The 23,421-nt window shown below is 49.6% G+C and overlaps 2 protein-coding genes and 1 non-coding gene across 4 annotated transcripts in view; all 3 read right to left on the bottom strand.

Annotated features, from left to right (window-relative positions):
• Positions 1-23,421, bottom strand: part of NOP2 (NOP2 nucleolar protein) — a 96,781-nt gene that overhangs the window by 5,911 nt on the left and 67,449 nt on the right. The gene's annotated exons all lie outside the window — the stretch shown is intronic.
• Positions 64-22,183, bottom strand: CHD4 (chromodomain helicase DNA binding protein 4). Its single transcript, XM_030020450.2, is given in 41 exon segments — positions 64-638; positions 761-936; positions 1,036-1,231; positions 2,202-2,334; positions 2,662-2,770; positions 2,867-3,004; positions 3,120-3,197; positions 3,457-3,589; positions 3,832-3,941; positions 4,324-4,489; positions 4,665-4,809; positions 5,319-5,452; positions 5,538-5,626; positions 5,797-5,883; positions 5,984-6,164; positions 6,327-6,499; positions 6,670-6,907; positions 7,190-7,314; positions 7,529-7,646; positions 7,757-7,888; positions 8,356-8,497; positions 8,824-8,997; positions 9,108-9,229; positions 11,290-11,427; positions 12,405-12,605; positions 12,693-12,884; positions 13,285-13,381; positions 13,714-13,845; positions 14,082-14,287; positions 14,393-14,536; positions 14,538-14,597; positions 15,539-15,778; positions 15,912-16,093; positions 16,537-16,672; positions 16,805-16,932; positions 17,019-17,260; positions 17,697-17,815; positions 18,209-18,400; positions 18,593-18,720; positions 20,759-20,920; positions 21,999-22,183. Coding segments are annotated over 40 exon segments (5,751 nt in total). The 5' UTR covers positions 20,856-20,920; positions 21,999-22,183; the 3' UTR covers positions 64-620.
• On the bottom strand, positions 4,157-4,296 carry LOC115344186. Its single transcript, XR_003924475.1, has one exon.

Raw genomic sequence — 23,421 nt, 5'->3', positions numbered from 1 at the left:
GGGAATAGCACAGGGAGGGGTAAGGGATCCCCCTCCCGCTTCTGTTCAAGAGAGGCAACGGAATAAAATACAAGGAAACTTTATTTTTCAGTTTTACCAAGGTTTTGCTCTGTTTTTTTGACTTTTTTTTTTTTGTACAGTTGCTTTTTGTCTTCAAGCTGCTTATTAGTGGACAAGTCCGGTCAGTTTTTGTATTAAAAAGGATCTTGATGGAGGTAGCTTTGTCTCTGTCCTGGCTTTTGCTTGGTCTTGCCTGCGCACTCATCTCGGTAAACAAACTCAAAATAAAATTAAAAAGGAAAACTGGAATTCCAGGCGGAGGCAGCGAGCAACACAGCCAGGTTCTCCGTGTAACAGACATGGCGCTGTGGCCTCCAGTCACTATGTACAGAGTCCATCATACATCCCCCTCTCTCCTAAGCACACTCCTTGCTCCAACGGGCTGGCTGCAGGGGAAGGAGTTTCTCCTCCTCCTCCTCCCCGGAGACCTGCGGCAGCAGCTTCCATGGAGGGAAACAGCACCCAGTCAGGAATGTCAGGCAGAGGGGTAGAGTGTGAAGGGGTGGGGCGGGGGGGTCACTTCAGCTTGGCCGAAAGGTCAACAGCACTGGGCCAGGGACTCACTGCTGCTGGGCCACCTGTAGGGCGAGAGAAGGCGAGCTGAGACTCCAGGGCTGGTCAGCGGACCCCGGCTTTCCCCACGGAGCCCCCCATGCCCCCCCAGGTAGCTCCGCTTATACTGACCAGGGAGGGTACGTACTTGTTGGGGAGGTGGCGGCGGAGGGGGCTCGCTGCTGCGGTTGGCCAGCCGGCTGAGGATGTTGCGCTCGGACATCTGGAGGCGTACTGCCACAGGTGGGATACGGGCGATGGTGGCAGGCAAACGAGTCACATCGGCCTTCATGTCACTCAAAAGCTCCTCCAGCTGCTTCAGAACTGGAAGAGAAAGGGGTATCTGTTCAGAGGGGAAGGGGACACCCCACAGGGAAAAAGACCAGAAGGGGACAGCGATGCAAAAACACCTCTCCCAATTACCTTTGTGCAGCACAGCGTTGGCCGGTTTATTCCCAGCCATTGATTCCTTGGATAGGTGCTGGTGGCTCTCAGCCAGGCATTCCACCTCTGCGAAACGCGTGTTCAGAGCCATAGATGGATGAGATGGGTCCTCGGACATGTTCAGATAGGCGGCTCGCCGCAGCTGCTCCTCGATCACCAGCGCTTGCTCCAGGAGCTGCAAGATGGGGCAGTAATGAGAAAAAGCTTCTTCTCAGCAGTTGCCTGCAAAGCAGCCCGTTTGCACCCCCAGTCTCTCCTGATCCAGTTCTCCACTACCTCAGGCTGCGAGATTCTGCAACTGAACTTCCTTTCACCAGCTTGTTTAGGCTTTACTCTATATTAAGAGCCCAAAACAATTAAGGACTCCATTAAGCTAAGCCAGGTATATAAGAAAAGGAGGCTACATTTAGTTTAACACAAGACTACCATAAATCCTCTAGGATTCTCATTCCTTCTCAGATTCTTTTTAAAGACCAAGTTGTTTGCCATTTTACTCTTTCTTTATGGAGCAAAGTGGATGGAGCTTTCTCTTTGAATCCAAGTGAGAAGTATCCCACACTACTTGTGGGGAGTCCAAAAACCATTAAGCATTTCAGGGGCATTTGGAGAAATCAGTCTGAATCCTGTTAGTGCAGAACTGATCAGCCAGACTACACTGAATTCATGTTTTGCCCCACGACTGAGAACTACATGGCCTTTATTTGGGTTGGTCTTAAATCACTCCCAGAACTAAGCTACAGTCACTCCCAAACAGGTTGAGGCAGAGACTGAAGGCAACCCTTTCACCAATCCATACAGTGTTTCTAAGTTCTGCTTAGGCACTCCGAGTGGGTTGTAGCACACCAGGCAGAAGCTGTGATGCAAACAGCCACTTGAACCTTAAGCATCCCGCATACCAGTTGTTGAATAAACATTTGGAGAGACCATGCTGAACCCAGCTCCCCAGTACTGTTTCTAGAGTAAAGGGAGCTCCTATCATGGAGCTACTGCATGATCCTGAGAGATACTGCTGATTTTTTTCCCCCTAAAATGAAAGGCACTGCAGAAGCCTTCACTTTCTTAGCAGAAACTCACAACAGCAAGCTCTTGTTCTTAAAGGTGCAGCTGGCTGAAAGGCACTTACCACACTGAAGAGAAATCCTTACCTTAAATCTCCTTGCCAAGAACTTATTCTTTATTTCCAGGAAGTTACCCCTGTTCATCTCACCCTTGAAGGGTTCATTGAGGATGGCGTAACGTGGATCATTCTGAATATCCTGCCAACGGGCATAGCCATGACTGAGATGGGATGAGCTCAGGCAAACAAAGGCAGTGAGAACAAGGGAATACACAGCCCAGGCAGATACAGTTCTCAAGAGGGGGTGGGGAAAGGGGGGGTGCAGAGAGGGGAGGAACGGGAGCCAAGGAAAAGGAATGAGAACTATGTCCTGCTAAGTCTTAACTATGCTGGCAGGAAACTCCTCCTCCCACCATCACTTTCACTCTTGTGAAAGAAGGTAAAGCATTCTCTCACTTAATGTACTCCAGTCAGACCCCCAGACGGTCACCTTCACCGTGATAGTTCATGTACAAGGGGAGAGAACTGGTCTGTCAGGGCAAGGATACTTGATAATCCCAGCAAGGAGCCAGTAGTCATGACGCCGATGCCAGATCTCGTAGGTCTTCTTTGTGACAGTTGCAGCCCGCTCTTCATTCTGCCATAGGGAGTGTAGTTCTGGGAAGGCGAGAGACACCAGAACAGTTGAAAGTTATTTCACAAACACAAGCAGGGACACATAAACAAGTTCAAGCATATGAAGACTTCTCGTACCAGTGAAGCCACCATCTGCTATGTTGAACATGAAGCGCTGCTTTACTGCCTTCTTGTGCCTTTCATCTACTGACTCTTTCAGCATCTCTCCATTCTGCAGCATCACCACATCCCTCTTATCATCATCCTTTTTCTCATCTGTACACACAGGAAATTATTAGGAAGAACATGGCAGATACCACAGCAAGCTGGACCCACAAGGGATTCTTGCAAGAGAGGAGTTAAGGAAGAGAATGGAATTGCCATGACTCACCTTTCTCATCCAGAGTGATGATAGGAGGTTCAGGGGGATTCTCAATAGGTGCTCTGTCTTCCACTTTCTCCACATCAGCTGCAGGCGAGAAGGGGAACATGAGATGTAAGAGAACATGGCAAGTCCAAGGTTTTGTTCTTCAGCCTGTGAAACCTAATACTGTTCCCTAACTCCCTGTTCAAAGTTCCTGGAATAGCCCCACTGATTGTCTACATTTACACCTGTTTCTTTACATTGAAGTGCTGAAGCAAAGAAGATACAGCTTTAGGAAAATAGTATTTGAGGCGCAGGGGGAGTTATTGCTGTTCAAGGTATTAAACAACCTCCCTAGAGATACCTTTGCTTTCTACTTCCATTGGCTCATCTGGTCTCTCCTTCATCTCCGGTTCCTCTACTTTTTTTTCATCTGCTTCTGTGGGGTTCACTGGAGATTTTGCTTCCTGTGGTGGCGTCTCCACAGGCTGGGCACACTGCTGAGGACAGAAATCAATGAGAAGCGAGGTAAAGCAGTGCATGGCAACAGAAGACAGTCACAGCAGTCTGGAAAGCAAAGACACACAAAACTGTCAGGCCAATTCTGAGGACCTGAGAATTATCCTTAAATATCATTCCAAGAGCTCACCTCTGTCTCAGCAGCTGAGTGACACAGAAGAAGGGGCAGAAGTAGAGACATTTCCAATTGCATGAGGCAAACAAGCAACCCAACACTCACCTCCATAGGGACCTCTGTTTCAGTAGCAGCAGCACTAAGCTCTTTCTCTGGTTCAGATGACTCTCCTTGCTCCTTAGCACTGGCTCCTTCTTCTACTTTTACTCCTTCTTCTGTGTGTTCCACACCCCAGAGCAGCACAGCAGACAAAAGAAGAAGAGAAGTCACCAGTAGGGTCTTTCCCTCACTGTTGCCAAGCACACATCTCCTTTGCTCCCAGAGACTAGGCCCATCAAAATGGGACCAACACCACTCAAGATGACCCGCCCTTTCCAGCCCACTACAAATGCTGGGCTTCTCCCTGATGTCAGCTCATCCATGGAAAGCTAGTGTCCTCTCTTGCCTTTAAGGGCTTGCACATGTCTTTGGCAGTCCTCCTAACATGAGAGGTAAGTTGATCTGCGTCCACCCCCAGACCCCACCACCACAGCTCCGGTGAGGGGAACAGCCAGGATGAGGTCAGGACGCAGGACTGTACAAGAGGGGAGCTCTCACCGGGTGGAGGGACAGGGGCAGGCGTATTTGGCTGCGTATCGCCTGGTGTCGAAGGCGTTGGAGTTTTGGGAGAGGGCGAGCTTGGCTGCGAAAGTTTCTTGTTCTCCTCTATCTCTGCCAGTTCTGGCATACTCCAACGGCCATTCACATGCTCAAACTCCTGCACCTGCATGAGGAGAGAAAGACATTATCATCAGAGGAGTCACACAAACCTTGTCCTCAAACCACAAGAGACAGACCGCTCAGCACACAACAAAAATAGGTGTGAAAGGAGCTCAGGACCCCAGTGACTACAAGTGGCATGAAAAGCAAAGGCTACATTGCTCTGCTAGGCGCCTTACCTTTTTGCGTATAAGTGACATAACCCCAATGCGAGTAAGGACATGCTGTCGAGAAAGACCTTCCCGTGGGACCCCATCAGCAAAGGTCTCTGCACCATCAGCACCAGGTTCACATAAATGGCGCATGAACAGTGAGACGTAGGCCCTGGAGCAGTTAAGAGACAAGCAGTTAGACTATAAACCAGGTTAGCTGCAGACGTGCATTGTCAGACCCCTTCCAAAACATAAGGGAAACCACTGCAAGACTCCTAACCCAGAGTAACACAAGTTCTGGCATTGGCTTTCAGGCTCCTTTAAGGGAGAAGTTCCTGACAAGAATTACTACATAGATAAAGGACACACAGCTGACTCAGAGTCTTGAGCCAGAAACAACCATAAGCCCAAATAGGACTCAGGGAGAGTATTCGTTACATGCTTGCATGGCCATGCTACTCCTCTAAAAGTATTTGCTTTTGATGACTGATGAGTCCAAGGAAGAGAACTAGGCACAAGCCCCTAGTCTCTTCCAGCTTATACTTCATTCCCCCACATAAAATCAGCTAATACGTCAAGGAAATGTAGTCTCTAAGGAAAGGCCCAAAAGGCCCAATTCTCATTCTTCCCCAAAGGGTCTAGATGTTGCCAGTCTTCCATCCCTGCCTAATGCAGACTCACTTGAACTCTTTCTCTGACTTGCCACGGAGGTCCCGAACAAGCCACTGAGTGGTGAAGGCATCCTGAGGTGGCATTCCATAGCGCATGATAGCATTGAGGAAGGCTTTCCGCTGGCGGGCATTGAAACCCAAGACCTAGAATGGAGGAGACGACAGACAGATACAGCAAGAGCCATACAGAAGCAGCTAGGATGCAAATGCCTACCCTGGTACTACTTACCTCAATGTTCCCTCCCACACGGGCAAGTAAAGGAGGCAGAGGCTTATCCTTATCATTTCTCAGGCCTTTGCGGCTAGGCCGACGAGCTGCTGAAGAGAGAAATGCAGCTAAGGAGGAGAGACAATGCACAGCACATTGTTGTGTGAATATTTCCCTTGCAGAACAGCACCACAAAGTGTATAAATCACCCAAATCAAGTCCCAGCTGTTTCCACACTCAGAGAAAGTGACCCAGGAACTCTGGCTTCACCAGAACTTACCTTCAGACCTCTCATCAAAGTCCTCATCTCCTTCTTCAGAAGCAACTGAATAGTCTGACTGATTATCTGACTGGTCATCCTGCCAGTCTGAAAGAAAAACAGCACGTGAGCCTGAGACGCTACTCCGTTACTTCCCAGCAACATATACTTACACCCATTTTTCCCTCAGGTTCCTGTGGATTTGTACCTCTATCCTCCTGTGAGCCATCATTGTAGTTAACTTGCTTGCGAATACGTTTGCCCTTGCCCAGATTCCTGGCCAGATCCTCCTGTTGCTGTTCATAATGGTGACGCAGCAGCTTCTCCCAGTAATCAGGATCCACTGACTCCTCCTGCTTAATGATCTCCCGTTCAACCTCCTCTTCCTCCTGCCACAGAGAAGTAACAAATTTAGATCCCTATGCTCCAGATCCCAACCTGTCTGAGCAGATGTATGTCTGCTTGCCCTTAAAAGCATCAGACCTCAGTCTGCTTAAATGATCTTCCATCATTCAGCAGAATATACTAGCTGACATCCACCTCATACTTACCCCCATCTCCTCTTCACGAACCACATACTGGGCCACCTTGAAGGAGCTGAGATACTCATTCATGCCCTGAAGTTCTGTATCTTCTGTTTCATCCTGGTTCCGATCCAACAGACGCTCAATTGCTTTATCATCATAGTGGATGACACTGCTGTCCTCACCTTCTTTGTTATCCCCTGAGGCAAGAGCACAGACACAGTTGCTGTGTGGCTCTCAAGGGACTAGGAAAGGGACTGCCACCCTAGACCTCTCTGTAGAGCTATAATCAGCACTGTGCCTACAGTCGCTCGCTAGGTAAGGAGCCAGACCTCCCCAACCTCCTTCAGTTCTACTCCCAGGCACTCACCCCCCTCAGTAGCCTCATCCTTGAAGAGCTCTTCAGTGCCAAATTTGAGAATGTCATCAAGTTCCTGTTTGGACATGGAGCCTGTCTTGGAGCCCAACCCTGGTCTCACTACCAGATGAGTTAGCATCATTTTCTTCTTGGCCACCTGAGTGATACGCTCCTCCACTGAGGCCCTTGTCACAAAGCGGTATATCATCACTTTCTTGTTCTGTCCAATTCTGTGTGCACGACTGAAGGCCTAGAAAAGAGATGCGCTCAGAACAGTCTAGAGCTACACAAGTAGTAGTCTGATACACCCCGCCTACCTCCACAAGTTTCCCAGTTGCCTTCATGGTGGCTCTTAACGTTAGTGAAGGCTGGGCCCTAGAAGAACCCTCCACTATTTCACTTCCCATCCTCACTGCTCTAATTTTGCATCATTTCTAAAGGGGAACTCTCACATTCCTTCACTCCTCCTGATGAGTTCACTTCCCCTCTTCCTCAGGGTTACTCCACAGTGAGTGGTCTCATTCAGACTCACCTGGATATCATTGTGGGGGTTCCAGTCTGAATCATAGATAATCACAGTATCTGCTGTGGCCAAGTTAATACCAAGACCCCCAGCTCGAGTTGAAAGCAGAAAGCAGAACTGCTGAGCACCAGGAGCTTAGATAAAAAGAGAGAACAAAAGTAATCAAGGGAGAGTGCATTACTCAAACAAGGATTTGTATCTGACCCACATCATCTGAGGGGGAATCGCTACTAATTTAAGATTCCAGGAGAGCAATGGAAGACTTGGGCCACAACAACCCCACATTGACCACTAAGCACATACAAGGCAACAGTTTTCATTTTGCAAAGAAAGTAGGAGGATCCATACCATTAAAGCGATCAATAGCTTCCTGACGCATGTTTCCTGTGATTCCTCCATCAATGCGCTCATATTTGTACCCTTCATGTTCCAAAAAGTCTTCTAGAAGGTCCAACATTTTAGTCATCTGCGTAACAAAAACACCACCACAAAAGCGTGAGGGACAAGGTGATACCAGATCAACAGGCTCCTTTATCAGAAAAAGAGTTCCCAGCCTTAAGGTTTTCCCCCATATACCTGAGAGAATATGAGCACCCTGTGACCTCCTTCCTTCAGGTTCTTTAACATCTTCTGGAGCAGCAACAGCTTTCCAGAGGCTCGAATAAGAGCGCTCCCATCATACATGCCATTTGGCATTTTTGGAGCTTCCTGAGAAGAAAGAGAGAAAAGGAGTAAGGGGTGGAGGAAGAAAAAAGCTTGAAGGGATGTAACTTGGTCTTGGTCCCTAGCTGTGTTCATCAGATGCTGACTCACATCTGGTTATTTAGCTTGGCACAACCACAATGTGTACCGCGTGGAACACCAGTGCTACCCTGTGCCTCCTTCTCTTGCAATTTGACTCCTAGATGCCCTCCTCTTCCTTACTGACTTAGTCTCGACTCTTAGCATCTTCACCATCTTGCATGAGTCACAAGGTAGCTCCTACCTGTCATACAAAGATACTGGAAAAGGAAAGGCCTTCCAGAATGTTGGGTCTACAATAAAGACAGGATGAAAAAACACAGAAGCAGAAAGAGAGGAAGGGGAACCCCTCCATGCTTTGCTAGGGAGCTAACTGGATCCCCAGAAACAGCCAGCAGGGAATTTGCTTATACAGAATAAGTGACTGGACATACCATAGCAGCCACAGGAAAGAGGTAGGGGTGGTTACAGCACTTCTTCAAATCCATAACAACATTGAGCAAGGAGACCTGGTTACCACCACCCCGTGCATTCAGTGCCTCAAAGTTTCTTGTCAAAATGTATTTGTAATATTTCCTGAAAAGAAAACAAAACAAAAACCAAGTCAGACACCCCTCATAGAATGACAAACATACTCTCTTGCTAAACTCTGCACAGCTCCTGGCATTACCTGCCAGCTACCTAGGCTCTGCCAGTGGCATTCAGTATCTCTTTATCCCTTACATCAGAGCACAGGATTAGTCCTCCCTCTGCTATAGCAGCAGCAGGAAATCTTCTTCCTATCCACTGTGTAGAAAGCCCTATAGTGAGGATGAGGCTGTTTCTGCATCCTCTTTGAAACAGTAGCAGAACAGAGCAACAGTAGTTTAAACAGCAGGTGCTCTCTTCATCCTCACACTCACTTCTGCATGGGGCTCAACTCCACTCTGACAATGAGTTCAGTCTTAGATGGCATATTCTTGAAAACATCAGCTTTGAGACGCCTCAGCATGTGTGGGCCCAGCATGTCATGCAGCTTCTTGATCTGATCTTCCTTGGCAATATCTGCAAACTCTTCTAGGAAGCCCTCCAAGTTACTGCAGAGAAACAGACACTCAGCAAAAGTGACAAAGGAAAAAGAGCAAAAAAATGAGGAAGGGGATAGAAGTGACAAGACAGGCAGGCTGACTTGCACTGCAAGACATACTGGAATCTCTCTGGCGTCAGGAAGTTCAGCAGGTGGAACAGTTCTTCCAGGTTGTTCTGCAGGGGAGTTCCTGTAAGCAGCAGCTTGTGCTGGAGCGAGTAACCATTCAGCACACGGAAGAACTGGGAAGTAGAGAGCAGGGAAGAAATGGTGGGGAAAAACACCAAAACAACAGATCACACGAACATGTCTAAGGCTTACTAAGTCACAGGCCTACAAAAAAATAATTTCTCCTAGAAAAAAAAAGTTGACACCAAGCTAGGGCTCAATTTAGATCACATCAGCTGTTTAGACAAGAGCTCCAAGTAGTTCACATTCCAGTCAGGGTCACTAGACTGATCTCATTTGGATCATTGTTCTGCATACCTAAAACATGACTGTAGCAAATCCTACAAGCCATCAGGTGCTGGTAGGTTTCCCTTGCTCTTTTAAGTTACAAGCTCTTTCAGACCACCAATAATTTCCAGACTGCTATACTACGTACTTTTTCTTGCTAAATTAGTGTTCCACATTCTTACAACTACTCCGCCTTGAGAATTCTAGAAATAGCTAAGTCACTCTTCCTATTCATATCAATCCTGGCAATGTTCCAGAGCTCTGAACAAGCAGAGGAGAAAAAGAGCTAAGGGTTTGCCAATCTGTCTTTAAAGTAATTTGTGCTGGTTTTCACAACAATGAAGTAATTCCAGACAGAGGTGCTGAGCAGTTAAAGTACTGAACCGAAAAGCACAAGTGTACCATGTTCAGCAGCACAAATTGACAATAAGGCAGTAATTTATTTATTAGCTTGGCCATTTCTTTGCTTATTTTACACTTAGCACGATACAAGGTCAAATTTAATGTAAGTAGCTTGTACAAGGTGGCAAACAAACAAACAAAAAAAAAGAGAAACCCACCACCACTTATGTTTTGGTTATCACAGCAGAAGGATCCTTCTAGTGGCCTCCACAGGTATTTATCTTTCTACATAGTTACAGTCAAAAAAACATTCTCATTTTGAAATCAATTATTATATCTGCAAAACTTTGGTAGATAACCACAATCTGTCAAGAAGCATCTGACCTGTCTTGCAGTCAAACGTCTGAAGCTGTCCTTAGGGGACAGGAAGCTGCTCAAGAAAGAGGTAGATTTAATGGTCTTGGTGGATAACCAATTGTAACTATTAGTCATAGAGCAACCTTGAGCCTTTACATCCTTTTTCAATTAATGAATATTAATAGTAAGCATTCATTACTGCTTCCAATAATTTCAATGCTAAGCATAGAATGGCATCCAGTCTTAGCGCCTACAATAAAAAAGATCTGGAAACTGGACTGCAAGCACAGCTGTGATGTCTCAGAAAGATGCCTCATGTCAAGATCCAAAAAGCTAAAGCCATTTAAACAAAAAAAAAAAAGAGAAAAAGAGAAATCAAGAAGCAATTTTGTCTTACACAGTCTCCAAGAACCTCTAAAACCAGATTTCCAATAACAATTGTTTTTAGCCTAGTCAGCACTAGAACCCAGCTGAAGACAGAAAAATCGATACCAGAATTAAGGCACAAGGTATTAGGGAGGGGCTGGATTAAAAAAGTATAGTCAAGCCTACTGAACTCAAAAAAAGCTTAGTTAAGGTACAGCCTCATATAAAAGCAGCTATATGGCTTTCAGCATCTACTCAGACATTTTTGAACACCTCTGCCCACCTCTCCCATTCCTATAACATCTAATTAGTTCTGCTACAAAGCTAGATGAATGCAGAGAGCAAGCCTACTCTGGAAGCAGGATAATTGTGCTCATGCAGCTTGTTTTATGCTCAGTATAGTAAACCTTTCCAGAACAGAGGCGGTGCAGATATATGATCTGCTTTCAGAGAAGCCAGTCTGTATTTGAGAGCAACAACACCACCCAGGTTTTTCTGTTTTCCAGTCTACACCAACTGCCTATTCACCCAGAGAGAAAGCTGTTTTAACCAGGGATATGTATAAAAGTGAAGTTGTTGCCAATGATAATCAACCTCCAAATGAAGGCTGTTGATTTTTTTTTTGTTAAAGAATGCATCAAATTTACTAATGAACAAATGACTAAGAGTTAGCAGACAAACTTATGTGCTTAGGAACAGCTATCTAAGCTCCTGAACACTCTCTGCCCATGCCCCCCTGCAACATATGCCATGCCTATAAACCACCTATGGTTCTCTGTACCTTAGACTGATTGTTCTTCAGTCTGTGAGCTTCATCCACAATGAGACAGGCCCAGTCAATAGAGCCTAGTATGGCCATATCAATTGTGATCAGTTCATAGGAGGTGAGAAGCACGTGGAACTTCACAGCAGCCTCCTTCTGCAAAGGAAAAGGATGAACATGGTAATGGGATAGGGGAATGCCCCAGGACAAAAGTAGATGCAGTGTTTCTCCAGCAAGTTATTCTGATGAGCCCTGGTCAAACAGCACATCAGAAACTTTTCACACCCACAGTTTCCTGTCACAAGATTCAAAATGCTACCCAAACCATTCTAGCCTTTTAATCCCCCATTTCTCTCTTAACACATATAAGTCTCCTCAACCCCCTCAGTACCTGCTGCTTCTGGACAGTTGCCAAATGTTGTAACAGAGCAGTTTAACAAATAAGCATCAAACAGAGGCATGTTAGGGAAATGAGATTTGGAGAACAGTGGCTCATCAAAAAGCTAAGACTTAAAAAAAGGTAAGTCGTTTATCATGGAACTTTAAATTACTGTCAGTACTTAATGCAGTTCAATTTCAAGGGAAGCAAAGAAGTCCTGGCTATCTCTGCCACTGGAAAAGCTTTAGCTCCCATCTTGCTTTTACCAGGAAGACTGAAGTCCTACAAAAACTAGCCCCCTAGATCAGGCTCTTCCCTCCTGTCAGGTCACAGAACGCAATTTCTCAGATGTCTAGGTATGGCCTCACTGTCAGCCAGTTCCTCAGAGATTACAAAGTTCACACTTCTTCGTATGTTTGTCTTTTTCATACAGTGGCAATTCTGACATTGACTTAGATCCGTAGAAGTGATGCGCAACTTCACAGATTAAGTAGAAGAGATAGAGGGACTTGCCTATGGTCAGTATTACCTTAGTCAACTCTCTTTTCAGTGCTAAATTAGTTCAGACTAGTAGGAGTGTTTAAGCAGTCTAGAACAGGAGCCTAAATGCCCACTAGTCATCAATTTGCAGTTATTTCCCCTTGGAAACCACAAGCATAATCAGTTCCCAGAGTATCTGAATCTCAGCTGCCAAAAGCCAGTCTAGTGCATCTCTTCTTTCAGTTCAGGCTTGCATTACAGCAGAGTTCTCTACCTTCATTCTGGATGCTTTTTTGCCTCCACGTATGGCATTATCCTCAAATGTGAACTCATTCTCACGGATAATGGCTCGGCTGTCTTTGTCCCCAACGTAGGTCACTACATACATATCTGGGGCCCACATCTCAAATTCTCGTTCCCAGTTGATGATTGTGGACAGCGGGGCACTCACCAAGAAGGGACCCTTCGAGTGGCCCTACAAATAGAGTCAGTAAGAGCATTAGATGAATGCAACCACTAACACAGGCAGAATCTCCCTGGGTAGTGATCTCCCAGCTCTCACCTCTTTGTATAAGGAATATAGGAACACAGCTGTCTGCACAGTCTTTCCCAGACCCATTTCATCAGCCAAGATTGTATCTGTGCCCTGGGCCCAGGAGAAGCGCAGCCAGTTCAGTCCTTCCAGTTGGTAGGGATGCAAGGTCCCCCCTGTTACATCGAGGTACTCTGGTTGCCGGTCATATTTCACTGTTGGCTACAGTGAGGAAAAAAAGAAGAGTTGAGATCCTTTATCTTAGCTAGGCAACTACCAAGACTCCCTTCCCAGCCACCCATATATTCCCTAGCACAGATGAGACTTCACAGATGACAACCAGACTAGCACCAGACAAAATTCCCAAATGGCCAAAGGTATCAACCAAAAAGCCCCCCTTTTTTTTTTTTTTGTGAAATCCTTTTGCCAAGAGCCAGCCAGCATCTCACCCAATGGACAAGATGGGCCTTTGTCTGAAGGCTCTATACCCTCTTTGTTCTTTGGGCCAGGAAGGAACTCTAAACCGTATGGCTCTTCACTCTTCAGTTTCCTATTTACCTGCCTCCCTCCCCAAAGTAAGCAGCTGTATCAGGTGGTTCCTAAGCAATAAACAGTAACTTACATCTACTGTGGGAGTCTCAGGGGGCCTTTCCAGTTTCCGCATCTTCACTTTCTTTAACTTCTTACCAGGCCTGCCCTCTTCACCTCTCATCAGCTCCCTATGCAGAGACAGTCCCAAGAACGTGCAAGTTTAATGGCTTTCAGAATCATAGAATCATAGAATTTTGTAACAGATCAAGGGAAAACTACTGCAAAGAACAGGAGGGTGATCACCCAACTCAAATAGGCTCAAGAGAACATGGCTGGAACTTTCATGAACTGGTGGAGAGGCTCAAGGTCCCTGCCCAAAGGAATAAGGAGTCAGCAACAAGAAGATGCTTCTTTGCTATTATCTCCATATATTAATCCAGCCAGTGCTAGGGTCTGACATACTCCAGTGTTTTCTCTTGAGGGAAGGGAAAGGAACACAACCTCTAGATAATTCTCTTACCTGTGATTCCAGTAGGCTTGCTTGTAGAGGTCATAATCTTGGATATCCACATCTTCACTTTCCCAGGATGCCTGGTCATAAGGTAGGTCTCTCCATTTAATCAAATAGTGGACATTCCCCTTCTTATCCACACTGCAGAAGAAACCAGTGAGTCTTAAATACAGTGAAATGACAGTATTCACCCAATCCTCTCAAATGGGAGAGAGGAAAAGGATTCCTTAATGAAGCAACAGAAACAGAAGAACAGCGTCTGTCATACCAAAGGAGCTCCCACTGTTTCCCCCAGTCATATTGCAGTTTACCTTATCCATTCTCCCTTAGCCCTGCTTAAGGTCTTTGCTGAAAATCCTCTTTGCTACTTCCCCTACCTATGGTTAAGAATCCTGTGGATCATCATCCACTCAGGCTTGATCCCATATCGATAGAAGCGCTCCTCCATCTCAGCATATTTGGGGTCCTTGTTTTTTCTCTTTCGGCTTTTCTCCTCTTCCCCTCCAAAGTCCCCTGAGGGTGGCTCATCCATATCATTTTTGCGTTGGTAGTTACGAAACATGACCTGGCAGTGCAGCTCCAGCTGGAGCCAGGACAGAAGCAGTTAGTAGGTGTTTTCCCCTCAACCATCCAACATATCTCCCCACAACTATCCACCCTTATGATGTGGTTAGAGTCCTCCGCTCACCTGCAACTCTGACACCCATGAGCAGTGCCAGTAGGACATGCCCTGCCACTTGACAAAGAACTGCCTTTCAGGCCGACCCTCCAGAGGCTTAGGGGGAGGAGCATTCGGGTCTGCATCAGGTGGACGTGGTGGGGGGGGGGCCAACCGGAGGCTGACCCCATTTCCAGATCAGGATCTTCTGCACCTTTCCTTTCAAAGCTGGGCACTGAAAAGTTAAACAAAGCTTGTTATATCAGAGTGTACATACTCTTAACACACAAGCACCAAGTGGCAGAAACATACAGAGTCACAGTTCTCTTCCTTCATTACAGCTTGGACTTGGAAGCTTTCATCCTCTTATCTCCAGCATTTCTTTGAGCTTTCTCCAGTTTGTCTTTTCTTCCTAGGACTGACAAACCCCAAACTGAATTCTGTATCTCAATTTAGTTGTCTCCCCAGGGCCACACCAATTCAGAAATTCTACAGGAAATACAGAAATTGCTAGGCTTTATGAGCCCAGTAGTCTATCCAACCACAACTCCATTGAAAGTTTGCAGAGAAAATATTTTGCTGTAGAACTAATCAGCCCAGCACAGGGATATGTCCTGAAGCAGCTTCTTCTGTTCATCATCTTAAAAGTCCTTATCACCTAATGAAAGCACCTAACACCATTTATAATACTTCATTTCAAGAACTTCCTGGAAAAGTGTGACATTTCTCCCAATCATCTACTACAAAAGGGCTTGGCATTACAGAGCTTGCAGTGCAAAAAAAAAAAAACTGTTTGGCTCAGCATCAAAGTTGTTTTTTTTTTTTTTAAGCACTGGATTTGCTTGCACTCATTCTCCTGCTTCTACGTACATACAGGATCCAAGAAAATTAAGCCTTTGACATCCTGAACCCAAAACTGCCCAACTACTCAGCACATGGGCAAACCTCTTGAGACTCAATGCTGTAACCCTGTGCTTTCTGCTGTCTGGAGAAAGCAGCCAATCGACAAGGCGCAATCCAGCCACAACAAGTCAGGCCTCGATGTTTCATGACAAAAGTGTGAGAGGAGATAGACTATTCTGAGGACTAAGCATTTCTGGGAAAATATGATGATCCAAAGGGATTAGATCAATCATCTCTTGTAGCAATAGGAGAATGGTACTAGCAGAAACTCACAGTGCAGCGAGGACAGAGCCACTCTCCATTAGGAATCTCTGGCAACGGGGGATTCAGACAGTGGATGTGATAGGATGAAGGACAGGCATCACAGCACAGCAGCTCTCCTCCATCCTTGCAGACTCTACAGAACTCCATATGATGGTCATCCTCTTCCTCAGCATCCCCCACAACATCTTCCAGGATTTCCTCACCTTCAGAGTTATCCTCCTTTGCTTCCCACTGAATGCCCTCTTTTTCCTACAGGAGAGGGAAATCAGAAAACCGAAGTCACACATTTGTGATTATTTTATGACCGCAGAAGAACGGCCCCAAGTCACTTGACATCCCCCTCCATGATCTCTTGCACAGCGTGGAGGAATCCAGTACTTACACAGTGTGGGCAGCTCCATTTGCCCTCTGGGGCTTTCTCCATGTCTGGGTCCAGGCAAACCATGTGGTAGGCACGAGGGCAGGTATCACACAGTATAATTTCTCCTCCCTGCTGGCACACCTCACAGTAGTCCTGGTGATCAGTCTCATAGCCATCCACAGCCACTGTGGAGTCCTCCTCACCTGCAGAGGGTGGTGAGGAGTTACAGCAGTACAAGCCACAGGTACAGGCTTCCTACAGCAAGGGAGGGTACTCTCCCCACAGCCTATGTAGTAATATAGAGATCCAGAATCCAAAACTCTTGCTCCATCTATGTAAGTAAACAGGGCAGGGAGCAAGAGCTGGAACAGGAGTAAAACAAGCCCCTTTGTGCCTCCTTCCACCCATGAAATTAAAGGTGTAGCTGAGGCCAGGAAAACTCAGCACTGTGTCTGTTCCCCTACCAAGGTGAGAAAGAACTCCTGAAAACCTTTTCCTTATTAAAAATAACATCAGGTTCTTCCTTCACAAGCAATTTTCCTCCCTCAAGCATGCTGTTAAATACCCAAATTCTGCACAGACATTCCTCTAACCTTTCTACACACTTAGCTGCGCTTCCAACTCCAGCTGACAGCAAGCATCATACCTTTCTTTTTCTTTTTCCCAGCTTTGAGTTTTTTGCGACTGCGGCTACTACGGCTTGTAGACCCATCTGAAACAGAGTAGCTGTTGATGCTGGCATCATCAAAGTCTGACTCCACATCCAGATCATCATCTTCACTCTGAGGTAGGTAAGAAAAAAAAGCTATGCTACTGAGGCACCCATGCTGAGGGCTGCAATCAGACATGCATCCTAGCATTTCTAGCACATCATCACCTCCTCCTCAGAAGGTCAAGGAAGGAGCATCACTTACTGATGATCTTTTACGCTTGGAACCAAATCCTCCCAGTTTGATTTTCAAAGGTGCCACCTTCTTTGTTTTAGGTTTCTTGATATCAGGAATACGAGGACTGGCCTTTGGCTTCCGCCGGGCATTGGGTCCTGGGAACAGAGGAGCTTGCAGGTCAGAAGGACTACTGCTTTGGCACCACTCACCATCTACCATTCTGTCAGATTCTTCATCTCACCTTTGCCCTCCTTTGTCTTGGCTTTCCTGAGTGGCACATCTACAGGGGGCTGCGGCAGGACAGCATCCACATTTGTCACCATACTCTCCACTACTGCAACAGCTGCAGCTGCAGCAGCTGCCACAGATGCACCTGAACTTCCCTTGAAGGGGTTGTTTGTGCTAAACTCCCTCCATTTGGCTCCCAGTACCATCATCATCTTCGACACTGCTATTTTAGGGTTCTTGGCTGCAATAAGTGGCCTGTGTACAGTTAAGGAAGGAAGAGTTACTGAACCACCAACCTGAAATCTAGATCAGTATTCCTCCCTGCCGCCACCCCCATCAGCACCTCTATCTCAAACTACATTCCTTTCTAATCTCCTATTGCCACAGCCAATGAATCTCTCCACTCCTGTACTTCACTGTGTGGAGGATGCAAATGATCAGGGGCTTGGGAAGTGAAATGGAATTTAGCATACTAGGGAAGAAAGGGGACTGGGAGTGAGGACTTGCATCATCTCAATCACTGCAAACAAGAAAGATAAGGACTGATTATTTTACTGTTGCTTCAGTTTCTGCTCTAGGTAGGATGCTAGTGTCTCTAATGTGCCTTCAGTTTCCAAAACCAAGGAACCTAGTCCTTGTCCCATCTCTTTTTTTGTTGCAGAGTCCTTCCAAGTACAGGCTTGCCGTTCACCTGACAAACTGGCTGAAAGCTTTGTAGTTGGTGAGAGTGCGGTAATCCTCCTCTGTGAAGATATGATCAATATCCTCCATGCCCCAGTCTTCCAGGAGCTGAGCAGATGACTTCGGCTCCTGTGCAAAGAGAATCACAGCAACTCTTGAGAAAAAGCTCTAGTTCTGCTCTAGGAAAGAGCAGAACTTCCACACATCTACAAATGACCCAATGGGTCAGGACCGGGGGATTCCTCCCTCCCCCCCTCCCTGCCATGGGACACAGCCTCAGTAGAACATCAGTGGAAGTGGGAAAGTCTTTGGATTCAATACACATTCTAGGTGTGTTTAAAGCAGAAGAGAGGAAGGAATGCAAGGTGGGAAAACAGTCAAGTCAAGCAGGTCTAGTGGAGGAAGAAGAGACTGAACATCCCCAACTCCATGTGCCATCACAGATGGAGAGCACAATGATCCCCAAAAATCAGATACAAGGGAATGAGGAGCAATCAGTCAGTCAGCAGGGCAGCTTCTCACCTTTGAGTCATCATCTTCTTCCTCTTCTTCCTCTTCCTCCTTCCGCTTGGCTTTGTTTTTCTTTTCCTTCTTGGGCCCTAATTTCTTCTTTTTCTTCTTCCCAGGAGTGTAGTCACTGCCCTCACTGTCAGAGCGCAGAACCTCCTCTTCTTCCTCCACAAACTCATTCCCCTCACCAGAGCTGTCCCCCAGCTGGGGAAGGAGGGAGAGAGAAGATCAGGCAGCTGTGAGAAAACACCCTGGATAAGCACTAAACACCACACTCTCCCCAGGCTCTAGAGGGTTCATACAAAGGATTGCTGCCATAGGCCAACAGCAACAGTAAGCACCCTCACCCCATATATCCGTATTTTAGAGCATGGCCTTAGGCATCCTTTTCCTTACCTCCTTCTTCTGACGCTTGCTGAGCTTGGGCACTTTTGGTTCCTTTAGTTTCTTGGGCTTCTTCTTCTTCTTGATTTTGGGTGTCTCAGCCTCTGACAGAAGCTCTTCTTCTGGCTCTTCTTCAGGCTCTGGAGGGGAAGAGGCGACAGGTCTCATTCAAACTCCATCTGTGCACTACAATATAGCCCACTTCTCACAGAGATCACTCAACTTGTAAACACTTCTATGTTTGTAACTACGTAGCAAAAAGTAGCCAACTGCTTGCTGTGTTACTCTTCACAACAGATACTAGGAAATCATATCATACCTTACCACAGCACATGGTTTTCCCCCTCCCCACAATACCACCTATTTCCACAACATTCCTTCTCCAAGCAGAGCTGCACTCAGATCTTGGGGACCAGAAGTCTGCCATAACCCAAGAAGAGGAGGAAAGAGCACAGAATAGATGGCCATCTCTAAAGGAGACAAAACAGTGAATACATTTGCAAACCTGACTAGGATACTGTTACAGACCATGGGTCTTCAGGAAAGAAACCCGCAACTACCTAGCCTTTTCAGCAGTACAGAGCATCCTACAGCCAGGGGCAAAATACAGGCCAGTAAGCCACTAACTTGTCCTCCTCCTCCATAGGAAAGTTGTTCTTCAGCAACTCTATTCCGATCCACATTTGACACAACCTTCCCCCAACCCCTTCCCTCTGCGCCAACAGCTCGCTGCCCGGCCAGAGGAACCATGCCAGCTCCCCACCACCTCCCCACCACCGCACGCTCCCATCTGTGCGGCTCCCCCCCGCCCGAGGGGCAGGGGCAGCCAGACAGCCCTTCCCTTTGTGGCAGGCTGCGGGAACAGCCCGGCCACCCGCCCTCCCCCTGCCGCCCCGCCCACCGCACACAGCCAGAGTCACTCCTTCTCCCTCCAAGGGAAAATGGCCTCCTGACCACAGGAGCTGGGCAGGATGGAGGAAGCCACAGGTCAGAGGAGCTACCGCAGCCAGGGGTGAAACGGATGAGGTCCGGCGCTCAGAACCTGGGGTCCCGCGCCTGGCCCCTGCCATATTCCCAACCGATGGATACCTCTTCACTCCCGTGGTCCTGCAACACCAGGTCCTTCAGGGATCCCACCTCTTCTTCTCCCCCAAGTTCTGATTTAGAGCCTCTAGGGTCCCAGCCTTCCCAACGTATTACCTAAAGCTCTCCAGTTGGCAGGGATTTTAACAGTTTTTCTTCACCGAGGATCTCCCTACAAGGCTTACTTTCTGCCTAAGATTTCAGAGGTGCCAGAAAACCCTAGAGTCAAAGCTTAAGAAAAACGCCAAAAACAAAAGACCAAAAAGCTCACAACACCATTTTCCCTTTCCAGTTGCAACAGTTCTCTTGTGCGACACTACAACACTACAGCGTGAGTTAGTAGGAAAACTCAAACTTGTCTTGCAATCTGGTGCATCGGGATATACGCTATTCCTTTTCAACAAGGAAGCAGAGAATCCAGATGTAGGCCCACACAGCAAGTCGTCAAGAACAGCAGCAGCAACAAAAAGAAAAACCCAAACCAGAAGAGTACCCGGGGCTCTAAGTCAATTCTCACGTTGGTGATGACGATGAAAACACGAGGGAAAAGGCAAGGTACAAAGACTACAAGAAAAGCAAAGGTGAGCAAGCAGCACAGAGCTAGAACCACATGAAAACTCAATAATTGGGTGTGGTGATGAAGGAAAGTGGGTCACGCAACAGCCCAGGGCAGTTTGCTCTGGACGTCAGCCGGTCTGAACTCCCAGATGAAAGAAAGCCAGGCACCCTGCCCTTTCCCATACTACCCCCCTTCCCTCTCCCCATTCACAAAATATGAAACTCGCAGGCATTTTGGTAGCCCGTCAGAATCAGACACTCTGCCTCCACCCCTTACACCTCCTCAAAGCACTGGCCCCGACAACCTGCAACGGCTTGGAACAGCTCCACCTGACACAAAGCCGCGAGCCTTGCACTTTGAAGTAACACTAGGACTCGGATATCAAAATCAAAAACATATGCGTGACTCGTAGTAAAAAAAAACAAACCCAAACCAAAAAAACCCAGACATTCCCCAGCACATCATGTATTTCACATATTCAGCTTGAGACCAGCATTACCTCCATTCCACACGCATGCCCTGCAGGCTCTCCATACCTGGATGCTGGGGGATAGCGTTGTTCAACAGGATCTCCATCTCATCATCATCGCTGCCCCCTGAGCACGGTGACGGAGATCCAATGCCCGATGCCATGTCCTCCGACGCGGGGGAGGCCTGGGCTTATACAGGGTGTCTTCTTCTTGCCAGTCAAGCCAGTACTTCATCGAAAAGAAGAAGAGAAAGTTATAGCAGACCTGAACTCCGTTTTCCCAAGCAATAGTGCTACCAAGAGGATCCGCGAGAAAGCTTAGACAGCAACTTTACTGGATTTGGAGCCTACAGATAATAGAAACACTGGCAGCAAGTATCAGCTTAGAGTTGTGATGAAGCAGGCTTTGAAGACACTAGATATTAAACTGAGTCAGCAACTCCTCTCTGGCAAGGAAGCCAAAACAGCTGTCCTATAGGAAAATTCTCCAGTCCTCTGCAGCCGGGTGCCCTCGGTTATTTCTACCTTGGGCTGGGAGAAGGTGGCGAGGCAGGGAAGACAGCCGGGCTTCCAAAGGACACCTTGGGCCAGCCGGCAGGCTGTCAACGAGCCGCGGCGGGCAGCAGGCGGTCCCGGCGGTCCCGCCCGGTGCCCGGTACGGCGGACAGCGGCGGAACCGGCAGTTCCCAACTCGCCCGCCCAAACTTGGCGCGCCGGCCCCGGGGCTGACACGGCCGCAGAGGCAGAAAGCCAGCGTCGCCCTCCTCCTCCTCCTGGGCCGCCGGCCCCACACAAAAGGCAGGGCAGGCTCTCGGCGGCGCCGGCAGCCCCGCTCCGCTGCCCGCCGCACCCGCGCCCCCGCCCGGAGCGGGGCTGCGCGGCGCAGGGCGGGGGCGGCGGGAGGGGGCGGAGGGGGGGGGGAGGAGGGGGGGGGGGGGGCAGCGTCTCGTCGGGGCACGGTCTCCCGGGCGGGGGCGCGGGGCGGGGCCGGGGAAGTCCGGCTGGCATGAGGCGAGGGGCCGTTTCTCCTCAGGGACAGGCGCCGGGGCGGGGGCCGAGCGGCAGGGGCCGCGGGGACCGGCGAGGGCGGCCGTTCCCCGGCGCGGTGTCGGGTGGAGGAGGGGGGGGGTGTGGGGGGGGAGAAACGTTCTGCGGCCGCCCGGGCAGGCAGACGGCGCGGCCCCGAGGCGGGGGGGGGGGGGAGGGGAACCCGCGACCGGGGGCCGACAGAGGCGCCCGGCTGCAGGGACGCTCCAAGAGGCGACGGAAGGCCCTTGCCCGCCCTCGTCCCCTGCCCTGCTCCTCACCCGGCTCCGGACCCCGGCTCCTCTCTCGCCGCCGCTGCCGCTGCCGCTGCTGAAGGGAAAATGGCTCCGGCCCCGGCACCGCCTCTTAAAGGGGAAAAAACCCGGCCAGGCCCCGCCCCGCTCCCGCCTCCATCCCATAATATGCCCCCGGACCCCGGCAACAGGCCCCGCCTCCGTCTCCCCGGCAACGGCCCCCCCCACCCCACACACACCCGAGACATCCCATAATACTCGCCCTCCCCTCAGAACTTCCCACTCACTGCCCGGCCCGGCATCCCATAATAATAACCCCTCCCGCCGGGAACATCCCATAATATTCACCACCCCCCCCCCCCCCCCCCCCGAGAAACATCCCATAATACGCCCCGCGCTCGCACCCCTTCGCTCCGGCATCCCATAATACTCGGGACCCCGCGCCGGGGCAGGGCGCCCCCCGCGGCGCGGCCCCGCGCCCGCACGCGCGCCGCCCGGCCCTGCCATCCCATAATAGGCACGTCCCTCACTGCGGGCGGGGGGGGCCCCCCCACACTGTAGTAACCCCCCCCGAAACATCCCATAATAGTCACACCCCGGGCGCACATCCCATAATAGTCACCCCCCCTCCCCGCCCAGGCAGGCATCCCATAATAGTCGCCGGGAGCCACCGTCCAGCCAGGCATCCCATAATACTCGCCGCCCGCCCCGCAGCCCGCGGGGCTCCGCCGCGCCGCCGCCGTCCCCCCCCGTCGTCCCCCCCCCAAGCCCACCCTGGCGCCCGCCCCGCCCCGCCCGCCCCACCTGCCCGCCGTCCCCCGTTCCCTCCCCGCCGCCGTCAACGTCCCGGGGCACCGGGCCAGCCACGCAGCCCCGAGCGCTCTGGCATCGCCCGGCCCCCTGCGCCCGCCCGGCTACCACAGGCCCCAAGCGGCCCGCAGCGGGCAACCACCCTCCCCCCCCGGGCAGAAGGCACCGGGCTCCCCGACGGCCACCGATTACCCCGAGAGGGGCGTACGGCCTCTGCGCCGCGTTTTCGCCTTCGCCCGCGCCCCGTCCCGCACGCTCTGCCCCGCGGGGCTGCCGGGCCCCTCCGAGGCCGGCCGTCCCCGGACCGTGACACCCGGCAGCCGCCACCGCCAGCGTGTCTCTGCGTGGGTGTGCGCGTGGGGAGCCCGCGGTGACTTCCCGTTGCCTCCCCACCGCGCGGGCAGGCCTGCAACGCCAAGCCTCCTCCTCTCCCGACCGCAACTGTCTGCGCCCCGGGGATGCGCGGCGTCTCCGTGTTCACCGTTCCTCCCTCTCACCCCGCACCTCACACCGCGACGCCGCTCCCTGCTGCGGCTCTCCGCCGGGAAACTCGCCGCCGCTTCATATGGACGTGAGCGGTCCATAGGTGTAAATAGACCCCAATTACGCACGTGCAACTGTGTCATTAATTTCTCATTAA

The sequence above is a fragment of the Aquila chrysaetos genome, chromosome 7, assembly GCF_900496995.4.
Source record: "Aquila chrysaetos chrysaetos chromosome 7, bAquChr1.4, whole genome shotgun sequence".
Taxonomy (NCBI): Eukaryota; Metazoa; Chordata; class Aves; order Accipitriformes; family Accipitridae; genus Aquila; species Aquila chrysaetos.
This window is presented reverse-complemented; position numbering and strand designations above follow the sequence as displayed.